The following is a 12736-nucleotide window of genomic DNA, read 5'->3' as shown; positions in this document are numbered from 1 at the left end:
TATTTCATCACCTCTTGAACTATTCTCGCCCATCAGGCTTCCATCTCCGCCCCATTGAAATGGCTCTGGTCACAGTGTCCCCCTATCACCGTCTTGCATTCTCACCATGTGGCCTTCCTCAGCCCTCGTCTTCTTCTGCCTCCAGCAGCATTTGGCCTTGGAAACACTTTCTTTACTTGGTCTCCAGGGCACTGAATCTTTCCACTTTGCTTTCCACCTTGAGGTCTTCTCTTCCCAAAGCCATACATGTTGGCGTCCCCCAGCTTCCGTCCTCAGCCACATTTCTTTTTCACACTCACTCCCTGGAACCCAAATTCTCAATTTTTTTGCTCTCAGGCCTGGTTTACACTCTTAAAATTATTGAGAAACCCAGAGAGGTTTTGTTTATGTGAGTTATAGCTGTGAATATTTATATATTGAATATGCGAACTTAGAAATTTGAAATAACATGTAATTGTTAATTCATTTAAAATAATAATAATAATACCTGTTACATGTTAACATAAATAACATTTTTTTCCTGTAAAAAAAAATTTTTCCAACCCCACCCCCAATTAGTGAGAAGATTGGCATTGTTTTGCTACTTTTCAAATCTCTTTATTGTCTACCTTAATAGAAGACCACTGGGTTCTCATATCTGCATCTGTATTCAGCCTGTCATGATATGTTGTTTTGGTGAAAATGTATGAAGAAAATCTAGTCTTATAGATGTGGGTGGAAAAGAAAGCAGCATTTTAATATCCTTTTTTTTTTATGCTACACCAAAACTTGACAAAGGGTAGTTTCTTCAGGATTGACTGGCCGCCATGTAAAATCTGAAATTGTATCAATGAACGCTTTGCATCGTGTTACTTTAAAATGCATTGATCTACCTTGTACTTTGAGTGGGTCTTTTTCCCATGCATGACTTTACATATCATACACAGGTCATTTAGAAAATACTGGTTCACTGAGTTATGTATATATTTCAAATGTTGATACATTTTATGATACAATATTTAAAAGTCATATTTGTTGCTAGCACTATTTATCTCATTCAAAAAGTCTTTGCGTATTAGAAAGCTGTCAAGTTTATGGCAGAAGATACAAGTTATCCAAAATTCAAAATTTTCTTTGAAAGCTCAAATTTTATGATTACCAACCACTGCTATCATTTATTTTCCTTTAAGTGACAAGCTCATTTCATTCATTTTGGATAAAATATCTATCATATACTCAAGCCTGACTAACCATAGTTTATTTTCCAGTCTTTTTCAATAAAACTGGTGTTCCATGAAAAACTGACTAATTCAGCTCTCAACTCACTCACACAAGTGCTTTTCCTTAAGACAACCATTATCATATTTTGTATTCAGCAAAAGTGCTTTATGCATACTTCCTGTTTCATCAGATGAAATTATTAAATAAGTCATGAACTTACTTTAATAAAATTAATGATTTTTTTTTTGCTTCATAGGCAACATTTTCAAGGGAAGAAGTCCCCCACCCCTTTTTAAGCCAGGAATGTGCTAAGGCCACAGTGACCCCAAATGTAGTTTGGTGCTACTGTTTTACCCACCAGCGCTTTGGCACCATCAGTACAAATGGCTACACAGTGCAAGACCAACACTGTTTTAGTGTTGTTGGGAAAATAGTTTTGACCTTGTGACCCTTGTGAAAAGGTTTTAGAGACGCCTCCTCCCCGGGGTCCATGGACCACTGACCTAGGCTGTGTCTCCCTCAAGTCAGCCTCTGTCAACTTGATGACCATCTCTCGGGCTCATTATTTGTTTTGCCAAGTATAATTATAAGATGGCTAATCATTTGCAATTATAGCACATGTAATTTTTGAATAATGGATTTAATAAGGTTATTAAGCCCATTAGTGTTGAGTACTTACATGTCTTTTTTTTTTTAAACGTGAAATTAGGTTAGCAAATCTGAGCTGCAAATCCCTTCTCTCCAATTTTCTGTTTTTAATGCCCCAAGTGACTTGGTTTGCAGTTATACGCTGCTCTTCAAAATTGTTCTCTCCTATAATGATGACTGGGTTGGAGAGAATAGATAACCTCTAACACTCAGATTCTAGGACACCTCTCATCAAAGACGTGTGTTTAAATGTCCTCGAACGGCGTTACTCTGCCACTTATAACAATGGCTCTGTCTATTTCTTTCTAAGCATGTGCTATGCTTCTGGCTCCAAATAGCAAATTTAAGCCAGAAGCAGAAGGAACAACATGTACTCTAGAAAATTCCATCTAGTTTGCACCCACTTAGGCGGACCTACTTGTCTCACTCTTATCTCCCTAGCTTGTTATAGTCACTTTGGTAATTGCTTTGGTTCTTTCGGCTTTCATGACATTTTATGGCTAACTTCAGCTCCTTACTTACATTTCTTTTTTTTTTTTAAAGCCCAGGTTGCTGCCCCATTTTCCCTCCCAGCCCCCTGTGCCCCCCCAGCTTTGAGGCATCTGTCTATCCTTTAGCCCCAGTCGGCACTGACTGGACTGACCCCCTGCCCCCACTTTCAGAGGAAGGGGGTTTGGACAACCACAAACGCTCAGGTTAGATATGGCTCGGTCCAGGTAGTTATCTTTGTTAAGAATTTGGAGTCCCCTGTTTCCCTCCCCGGGGTTTGCTTGGAGGAAACAGTACACATAAAGACAATAGCAGAGTACCACTTAATTCATAGCTGGTCACGCACCCATATCACACAGTGCAGGGCTTACTTGGTTCCACCTTTATTGCACAGTCACCCCGGCCCTAGAAAAACACAGTTCTTGGAGAATTTCAAGGTCTAACCTACAAAATTAGCCATGTTTTGTCTCAAGTCACAGCTAGGAAAGGGACATTTGGGGGGGAGAAGCAGGGACATCTCTCCCCAGCAGCTTCCCCCAATGCTTCTAAATCAAGCGGCATCAAAAGTAGGATGCAGACCTTCGCATCACGTTGCCCTGTAACCACTAAACTGGAGCATTGGAGAGAGCCTCAGAGCGCTCCGGGTACTAGTCAACTCCATCATGTACAGGAGGTCCAGTGGTGCTAAGTGTCCTGCCGAAGGGAACCCAGACCCAGAACCCTTGTATCTGTGAACAGCCTTCCTCCTCTGCCACCAAGCAGACTCACAGGGCTCTGGAATGGCAGACACTCCCTTAAACTAAAAGCCCTACCTTCCTTTTGGTAAAAGTCCTCCCACCCTACGTGTGTTACTGGGCCTTGCTTCTGTAACTTAAATAGGATTTTCCTGTTACATTAATTGCTTTTGAAGGTGAGCTGAACATGAAGTACTATTTTTAATCTTTAAAAATTCTTTTTTTTTCTTCGCACTTATAGTTAACAGTTCTCCTCTCTATTGTCAGGCTTCAGCACCCAAGCTACCAACCTCACAGAGGTGGTTTTTTTTGTTTGTTTGTTTTTGTCTTTTTTGTGTTTTGCTCTTGGACCAACTCAGTTGCTTTCTGAATCACAATGGAAACAAAACAAAACAAAATTTAAGGGATATTGCTTTTTGAATTTTCTGAAGCTCAAGAGTCAAGAGAACAGACTTTGTTTATGTCCCCTGAACTGAAGGATGTAAAGATTTATGAAGCTAAGGGGTTATGTTTGTTTTAATGCATGCATGTAATTTCAGTTATGTTACATTCATCGCATAAAGGCGATAGTACATTTTGAGGGGGGCGGCGGCTATGATGGCAGGAGGACAGGGATTGTCTTCTCTCCCAAACTGCATCTTTTTGTTATCAAAGGTACGTTTTCCAAAGAGCATTGTTAACACCCCAAGCATGCAGCTGATCCCAGGTCGTAGGAAGCACTTTCTAGAGATCCAGTTGAATAGAGTAAATCCATAACTTCTATCCCGTGTTAATAAGCATTTGGGCTCACAGAGACACATGCTTAAAATGCCCGTGGAAGCTGCCCACATCTGTCACAAAAGCTGCTTCTAGGTCAGTATTCTTTTTCTTCTCCTGATTCCACCAGAAGAGAGCCTCATCATCTGCTACTCTCTCTTTAATATATGTATTTTTACGCGCTTTAGAACTCTTTTTCATTTAAGAAGGAGATTGGCCTCGCATAGATGATCTGCAGGTAAAATTTTCAGGAGAGTATATGACATAGTTTAACAGGAACTACTGTTAGGAGACCCACACTGAATGGTGACACACAGGGAGTGCCTTGCTGCTATGTTTCTGATTAACAGGGGAATCTACTGCAACTCAGATTCCAGACACAGAGTTTTCTTTTCTATCAAAATGAGTTGAATATATTCTCGTCCACCCCAGCTGAGCGGCAGAGATGATGGGCACCGTACACAGGTGGCACAAAGAGCCCTGGGAGGGAGGCACCTAGAGAACTTGAGACCCCAAAACACAGAGAGAAAGGCCCCTGCAGCGTAGGTGTATCTTAGAAGTATGACAGGTAAGGACAATATTAGAGTTAATGTTGAGCAAGTCGCATAGGCAGTCTGTGAGTTTTTATAAATAGCAATAGAGCGCCTAGTACAAGAAGATGCTAACACAGCCCAGACTAGCTCAGGATAGAGATGACTTTCACATAAGCACACCTAGACCAGTCACTTCCTTTGTGAGATGATGTCAGAACCTCTCTTTAAGTAGAATACACAATTATAAGCCATACATGTCAGGAGACTTGCACATTTTCCTCTCCCTTATACCCCACTGTCTTTCTTCCAAGGAAGATCTGTATGTCTGTGGAGCTCTGATAGGAGGATGGGTGGAAACTGCTATAGTTGGTGTGATTTCATTGATAAAGGAGTAACCCCTTGGTCTGAGGACAGAACAGATGCAGAAGGGAAGAGGGAGACCAGCTCCCCTGCCACCCCCCAACAAAAACTAAAAAGCACTGAACAGAGTCTGCTTGGGAGCAGGAGCTAAGTTTGGGTAGAGTTCTTGGAAAAATTAGATTTAGATGTGGGGCAATATTATGTGAGCTATAAGTGGAAAGAGATGAGGAAACAAGTTTTCACTATTTTAACTGGTGGATGGATTCCTCTTTCATTCCTTTTATGACTCCAGTGAAGATTTAAGCTACTTGGCAATTAATTTTAAATATCAGACTGCTGTTTCCTCTATGGCAACTTCGTGAGGTTTTAGGTCAAAGGAGGCTGAATTTTATAGGGTTCATAAGTAAATTTAAGCTCCATTAAAAGTGCAATAAACTGCATTCATTTCTCATTCATAATGAATTCCTTCTGTTAGTGCCATAAAAGCCTTGATGTAGAGAAACTCCTCAGTATTTTCACACATAGGTGGATTGAATGGAGGGCACTTAAATACTATTTTCTCCATTTCATTGTTGACCATGGGGAGATAAACAGGACTCTCCCAGAATGTTGCTTTAGCTGGGTTGTCTCTGGACGTATTCCAGGTGACAAAAACAATAGCAACTGTAGCTGAGGAAAGATGGGCTGAAGGTGGGGCTCTGGGGGCCCCAGATTGCTGGGAGTATGGGGACTTGGGGGAGGGATAACAGGTGCATGATTGACATCTGAAACAGCGTAGGCCACATCTCCACATGGGGAGGACTTCTTTGGTTCTCCATCATTTCCCCACCTCATAGCTACGCTCTCGAATAAAGGGACAAGGGCTACAGGGAGCCATGTTCTGCAGGCAGAATGAAGACACACATAAAGGTTGGGAGTTGTGGGCTAGGAGGCCCTTGCTCACCAAATGATTCTGGTAAAATATGACCCAAGGTTTCATGAGGACACGCCCCACCACTTACTAATGTGATCCAAGGTAAAATATGACCCAGGGTTCCATCCTATACATCCTACCACTTATTAGTGTATGATCTTGGTCAAGTTTCTTAACTTGTTTGCTAACCCTTAGATTCCTCCACTACAAGAAAGAAAGAATACCACCAACCTCACAAAGAGATGAAACAAGAGAATCTCCATAGAACAGTAAAATGCTTGGCAAACAGTGAATGCCTTACGAAGGATACGTTTTACTATCTCTAGTATTGGTACTGTTAGTATTATTACGCTAATGACAAGGACTAGCCTAATTCTTTTTCCATGATTAGACTTGAAAACCTACACCCAATTTTGAAACACATCCCCTCTGTTTTCCCAATCAATATTCACAGATGATTCCTACGTAAACCTGAGCACGGGTTCATGAAGGTTGGTTCCCTTCCATTTTTTTCTTTGTCTCTTTCATCGCCCAGTTTCCTAAATCCTTTAGGATTTGGGCCCCTTGCCTAGCACCCCAAAGGAGGCAGCTGTTGATGACTTCCACGAATCCTTTCTCCAGTGAGTCCTGTGGCTCTGTGTGGAGAGCTGCCTTTGGGCACATTTATCTCGTCTTATCATCACTTGTACATTTATCTCATCTTCTGTCCTCCTTCATTATAATTGACTGTAGAGATGGGGCAAGCCTTATTTACCTTTAAAACATCTATAGCATCTCTGCCTGATTAGGTAGTAAGTATTTAATAACTATTTTTAAAATAAATAAGTCAATATATCAAATTATTCATGATATGCAATGTCCTCCATTAAATAAAAAAATAGGGTGCTAACATTATGAATGTCTGTTCCCAGGCCCCAACTCCACACCCAATCACACATGGCAAGTTTGTTTGTCCCTGCATTGTCCCTACCTTCCCATCTGTAGCATTAAAACCTGGATGACCCCAGGACCTTGAGACTTACCTGTTAATTTTAGCCAAGTTGTGTTTGAGTATTTTCCATCCAAGGTGAACTCCCCATGGCAGGAACACCTCCTCCTTGTCAGTTCTGATACAGTTCAATCTGCGTCCCCTCCCACTGTATGACTGACTGACTGTATGTCAGTGGTGCGTTTGTTGTGTGTCACCATGTTCTAGAAGCGACCTTAATAATTCTCATCTCAGCATCTTGGGAGCAAGTCCATATCCTGCCCTAGTTTTACATAGCTATATGGGAAGGTTTGAGGGTGTGCAAATGTACATACCCGCTCGTGGAGTTCAGAAATCCGGTAGCACCAGAGAGCTGGGGCCAGTTGAGCTCATTGGTAAGAGCTGTCGGTAAGTTGAAGAAGGATTTCTAAAGAAAGAATAAAATGGTAATTGTCAAAACGCTCATTTGTTTCCCACAGGGAGTAAGATTGTTCACTGCATAGGCATTGTTCTCTGTCCGTCTCTCACTCTTTCTTAATCGCTCTCTTAAAGGGACTTTGGCATTTAAAGCATATGCCTCTTAACGTTAACCATCACCAGAAAATTCACAAAGATCCACATCACGCATGAACTGGCTTTTATTTCCTTCCCTGAAAGATGCAGAGCACGTGGGAGCTCATACTCAGCCCTCATTCGAAAGGGATGTTTCAGTAGCTGGGTAAACTTTCTACTCTTTTAAATTCACTGAGATTTTTCTCCATATTTTGTTCAGATATTCAGTAAACCAATTGCCTGAAAAGCAATAATACCCAAGCCCCCAGCAAAGATGCTTTCTTGAGTTCAAAGCTATGCCGTCAGTCAATAGGATGGTGCTGCCTGCCTTCCTGGGGGTCTCAGACACCTTTGAGAATCTAATTATGGTTCCTTTCCCCACAAAGATGTACGTATACTCAACATGGCCTATGATTTCAAAGGGATCACAGACCGCCTGCGTGGGCAAAATTAGGATTCATTGAACCACATTTCTATGGCTTGTGAAAAATCAGAGAAGGAAAATATTGCCACCTGTGTCCCCTTATTGTTTCTTTCATAAATGTCACCTGGGATAGGCATGGAGAGTTTTAGAGTGGTTGAACGCATAGAAACAGAAAGTAGAGAGGTGGTTGCCAGGGGCGGAGGTAAGTTCGTTAGTATACAGTTCCAGTTTTGTAAGGTGAAGGAGTTCTAGAGATGGGTTGCGTAACAATGTGAATATACTTAACACTACTGAACTGGACATTTAAAATTGGTTTAAATGGTACATTTTCTGTTACGTGTATTTTACCACAATTAAAAAGTGAACATGCAAGCATTTAAATTTCAGGTACACAAGGAATAATTTTTGGTATAAGCATGTCCCGTGAAATGTTTGGGACATACTTCAAAACATTATTCTTTGTGTATCTGAAATTCAAATGTAACTGGGTGTCCTGTATTTTACCTGGGAATCCTGGTTTGGATAAAACCTCTGAAAGCCAATGTCCCCTTTGTGCCTTGGCTGACAGGAAACCTCAATGTCTGGCTGCAGGAAGCAGTTTCTCTCGGGTGTACAGTAGGGTCATCTCCTCCATGGGCCTGCCCTCGGGGGACTTTTATTTCCACACTGTATTACTACGATGTTTGAATTTTTATAACAAACGTGCACGCCTTTGTAATCAGAGCCAAAAAAAAAAAGAAAAAGACACATTTTCAAGTAGTTAATGAGAGAAGTGTGGCCTTTCCTTCCCTCAGGGCTTTCCGATTCAAATTCTCTTTAGGAGGCAGAGCGAGGCGAGGAAATGAGCAGGAGGCAGGACCACATGCCATGTGAGAAACTATATTCAGTGCTATGCTTGCTCTGATGTGATTTGCCTTTAGATGATCTGTAATTTACTTTTCATTTTCAAGTAACATTACAGAAGGACTCGGGGTTTTCATGTCCGTCCAACGGGGGCATGGGCTTTCAATGTTGAGGACCACGCAATTCCCGTGACTGGCACTGCATCGTCCCTTAGCAGGAGGCACCCAGGCACCCACTGCTGTCTGCTCAAAACTCCAGCATCACTGTGACTCACCCCCTCTCTGTTGTGGTTTCTACTTCTCCTGCCACTATACATCAAATATTTTCTGTGGTTTTTTTTATCTTATATTTTTCCCTAGATTTTTCTGCTTATGTGTTTGCTGTAGGATTTGAGAATCCTTCTGTAGCAATTCTGCTACAAGAGACAAGAAAAACAAACAGAATGGATGAAACTCATGAGATGTGTTAAGCCGAGAGAGTGAGTAAGCAGGTGGCTTGTGAGATGCAGGCAGAATTTATGAGCTGTGTTAAATAAGTTAGCAACCTGTAAAACATGTTAAACGTTTAAAGAACAATACAATGCTCCCCTACACCACTCTCTCACCTTTTTCTCAGTCATTTGGGATTGCACAATGACAACCCCGGATTTGGGAAACTGGGACTAGGCTTCTAATTCTGGATGGGCCCAATTTCCTTTTCCCAGGAAGAAGTTAGACAAGAACCTGCTGACATAGGGAGGGGAGTCTGATACCCTCTGCAGCCTGGAATGATAATGGATGGGATGGTAGTTCCGAGTGTGCCAGCAAAGTGGAGAAAAGGCTTTGCTCTAGGAATCAGGAGATTTGACTTCTAGGTCTGGGTCCACAAATACAGCAGAACTCCATGGTTTGGACACAGTACATTAGAAGCAGATTCCGTACTCCATCCAGCTCCCATTCTCAATCAGGAGTGGGTGATACAATTCATGTCCCCAGTGGGAGAAAAGGAGATGTTAAGGGAGGCATGGGACAGGTGAGGAAATAGCAACCCTGTCTTGGGAAGTGAGGTCTCCATGACCCCAGCCTTTTCCCAGTTCAGTCTTTCTGGATCAACCTGAAGAAATGGGTTTCAGCTACCTGGGAGGATCCTGGACTCCTGGTCGCTCTCCAAGAAGCCCCCACCAGCCCTGGAATTGTCCCTGTCAGGATTTTAGTTGGAGAGGACAGCAGCTGGTGCTGAATTACAGCTGGGACTAAGGTGAGTTGGAGCCCTGAAGGGCTCAGAAAGGTCAGCCAGCTGCATAGGTTTCTCCTGGTTATTTGATTAACCTTGAAGTAGTGCAAATCTGTGTTCTCCTGGTTAAGTATTTTAGGCTTCACTTATGGTGTTATGGCGAGGTTTTACTACTCCTAGCTGTGTCAAATCAGGGAAGATGTCATTTTATATGTCTCAGTTTCAGTATCTCTGATGGCTGTGGGTTAGTACCCTATCGACTTCAACAGGGCTGTTGGAAGGATCAAAAGACAGTGAGAGGAGCAGGCTGACAAGCAGAATCCCTACACTATGTAAAGCATCATGTTCAGGGGAGATCACCTATTGTCCCTTTCCAAGTGGACAGTCCCAGGTTTAAGAGGAGTGAAGTTTATTGTCAGATAATAAGAACAAGATTTGAGCAGACAAATGGAAGCCTCAGCCTAATTTTTCTTCCTTAGTAAATTTGGTGGATAAAAATGAGAACTAACAGCCATTAATAGCAAAGGTTTTATAGAGCTTAGCAAAAAGAGAATGTTTAAGTCATATCACATTAAACTCTAAACGCGTTATTCACGGAACATTATATCCAAGATAGTTCTGGCATTTAAGGCAGGAAATATGCAAATTAAGATTCCCCTCATCAACTCCTGCTTATTCCTCTTGAGCACTTATGTTCTCAGGAAACTCATCTTAAATGTACCTTAAATGTACATACGTGGGAAGACTTAATATTTACCGAGAAAAAGTTTCCAAATTTATAAAGAGCATCAGAAACTCAATGAGTATTAAGTCAACTACCACATAGCTTCCAGATTTCTTCTGATTTGATCAGTGACATAAACGTGTTTTTATGTCATACTTGGCATGTGCATACTATTTTGGTGTAATATTTTCATATAACATTACTCTCTGTGTATGTGTGTGTGTATGAGTATGTGTGTTTGTGTGCGTCTATGCATCGAGAAAGCCCACTGTATTTAGTAAATACAATACTTTAGATTTGTGATTATTTTAAGCCTCAGCCTCAACAAGCAACTTCTATTTGGGTTTCTTAAAACCACCTTAGGTGAGACAAAGTGTAGCAATATCCAACACACATTCGCCTCGTTCTGCCAATCTTCCAGTGACAAAGGGCATATTCTCGGTGCCTTTACTTCACTGTTTCCATTTGAGCCTCCCACCCAGCAGTGCTGTGGACAATTTACACAGTGTATTCCCTTTTCTAATACTCTTAACTGGGTTAGACCTGCACTGATTATTTTCAAATAGTACAAAATCAGTTGGAGGAAACTATGGCTAACTGCGGATGGGGAAAGATGTGAAAAATATCATCATCAATTCAATAAGTATTACTATTTTTAACTCATTTCCTAGGAACTAAACTCTCTCTCAAAGCAGAAAGATTTTGTTGTTTTTACCCAAAGAAGAAAATAGCTCTTAGGTTGATCTGTTGATTGTAGATCAAGAATCTCAAGGCCTGGGCATCAGACCACTGGTACCTGTTTTCAGCACTGAGCCCACGGGCCCCCCCGCCCCCCTGGTCCTGTCCGTCTGCCACTATTTCATCGGCGCTGCAGGTGGCTTTCCACCAGCTTTACACCTTTCAATCCCACAATGCCACCATAGCTGCCTCCCGCCTCTGAGGTCACTGCTCATCTCAAACGTCCCCTCCACCCTCTCTACCTTAGTACATTTTCTTATCAAAATACCAAATTAAGAAACTTTAAGGGACCTTCTTGACCCTCACACAAGCTTTCTCGCTCTGGTTTGTTTCCTCTACAAAGGTTTTGAAATGTGGATAAATCCTGTAAATGAATGTATACCCATTCACGATGCTGTAATGGGCTATATTTCCCAGGTAACTTTTGCACTTGGAGCCAGAGAGGGGAAGGAAACTAACATTGAGTTTCCCTCTATGCCAGGCGCTGAGGCAGGAAACTCACACAAATTGTTGAACTTCATTCAACAACCCTGTGAGGCAGGGAATCGTCTTTCTCCCTCCCTTCCTTTCTCTCTCCCTTCCACCAACAGTTTTTGAGCAGCTCCCATGTATCGGACAATGGACATTACCTCTTAAAAAAAACCCCAGACCTCAGAGGAAGTGGACATTAAATGGCTGTGCCTCGACAGATATTGAAATTAGAGGTATTGTAAAAAACAAACCCCTTTTGTGCTGGCACCTCCTGTTGCTGGTTCTGGTCCGTGGAGGGTTTCCGTACTTTCTGTTGGTGGCAGAATTCCTGACTTGGGGCAGCACAGGCCAGGAAAACTGGAGAACAAAACTCAGAGGGAGTTTGGATGCCTTGCTAAGGCCCCAGAGCTGGTAAATAGTGGGGGCTGGGATTTGAACCCAGGTTCTGGGAGAACTAGAAAAGGAGAGGCTTCCAGTAGGCAGGGTGCACTGTGAATCTCAGCTTTTAACAGCACTGTGTCTGGTCCTTGTTTCCCCCTTAAGCTTCCAAATCTCACGGAACCACACGCAACGTTGGCTAAGCTGGGTTTTGCTAGTTGTTGAAAATGAGGCTTCCTCGTTGCCTGCTGAGGGGATGGTCTCTCAGACACTGCTTTGGGTAAAACATTCAGAAATCCACAGATAACCCGAGAGTTGCTGCCATCTTTTCCTCCTCTGTTTTTCTTTTATGGAAGTCATGCATAACTTATGAATAATGCAGATTGACCATTTGGGGGATAAATACTGCAATGGTATGTGGCCCTGCACAGACACCTGCATACATACCCCACTCACATATCCCCGGGCCTGTTCTGGCCTGACATACTCTAGGGAAATGCAGCCACAGAGGACAACGCACGCCGCGCGCCTGGAGGTTTATCTTTCAGTGGGGCCTGGTAGATGACGTTCCAGGAGACGGGAGAGAATTAGTCATCTGGTTTCTGCCTGTATAATCCCAGGCTCACCTAGAGCGGGCAGCACTGTTCTCACGAGCGAATGCTTTGAAATAGACAACTTCAAGGATGTAATTTAACTCTCTGAGTTTGATTTGTGAACTTTAGAATCCCGTGAGCACTGGAATGAGTCTCACATTGAGGTTTCTGTAGCTTTATAATGAGAGAGAGAGAGAGAGA

General features: G+C 42.3%; 1 protein-coding gene across 1 annotated transcript in view; it reads right to left on the bottom strand.

Annotated features, from left to right (window-relative positions):
• Positions 1-12736, bottom strand: part of AOAH (acyloxyacyl hydrolase) — a 135633-nt gene that overhangs the window by 52343 nt on the left and 70554 nt on the right. The window contains exon 12 of the mRNA XM_019655689.1: positions 6936-7027. Coding sequence (XP_019511234.1) covers positions 6936-7027 — 92 coding nt within the window. The remainder of the gene's footprint in view (positions 1-6935; positions 7028-12736) is intronic.

Source organism: Hipposideros armiger, unplaced genomic scaffold (assembly GCF_001890085.2).
Source record: "Hipposideros armiger isolate ML-2016 unplaced genomic scaffold, ASM189008v1 scaffold_244, whole genome shotgun sequence".
Taxonomy (NCBI): Eukaryota; Metazoa; Chordata; class Mammalia; order Chiroptera; family Hipposideridae; genus Hipposideros; species Hipposideros armiger.
The sequence above is the reverse complement of the archived record's forward strand: the minus strand, read 5'-3'. Positions and strand labels throughout refer to the sequence as shown.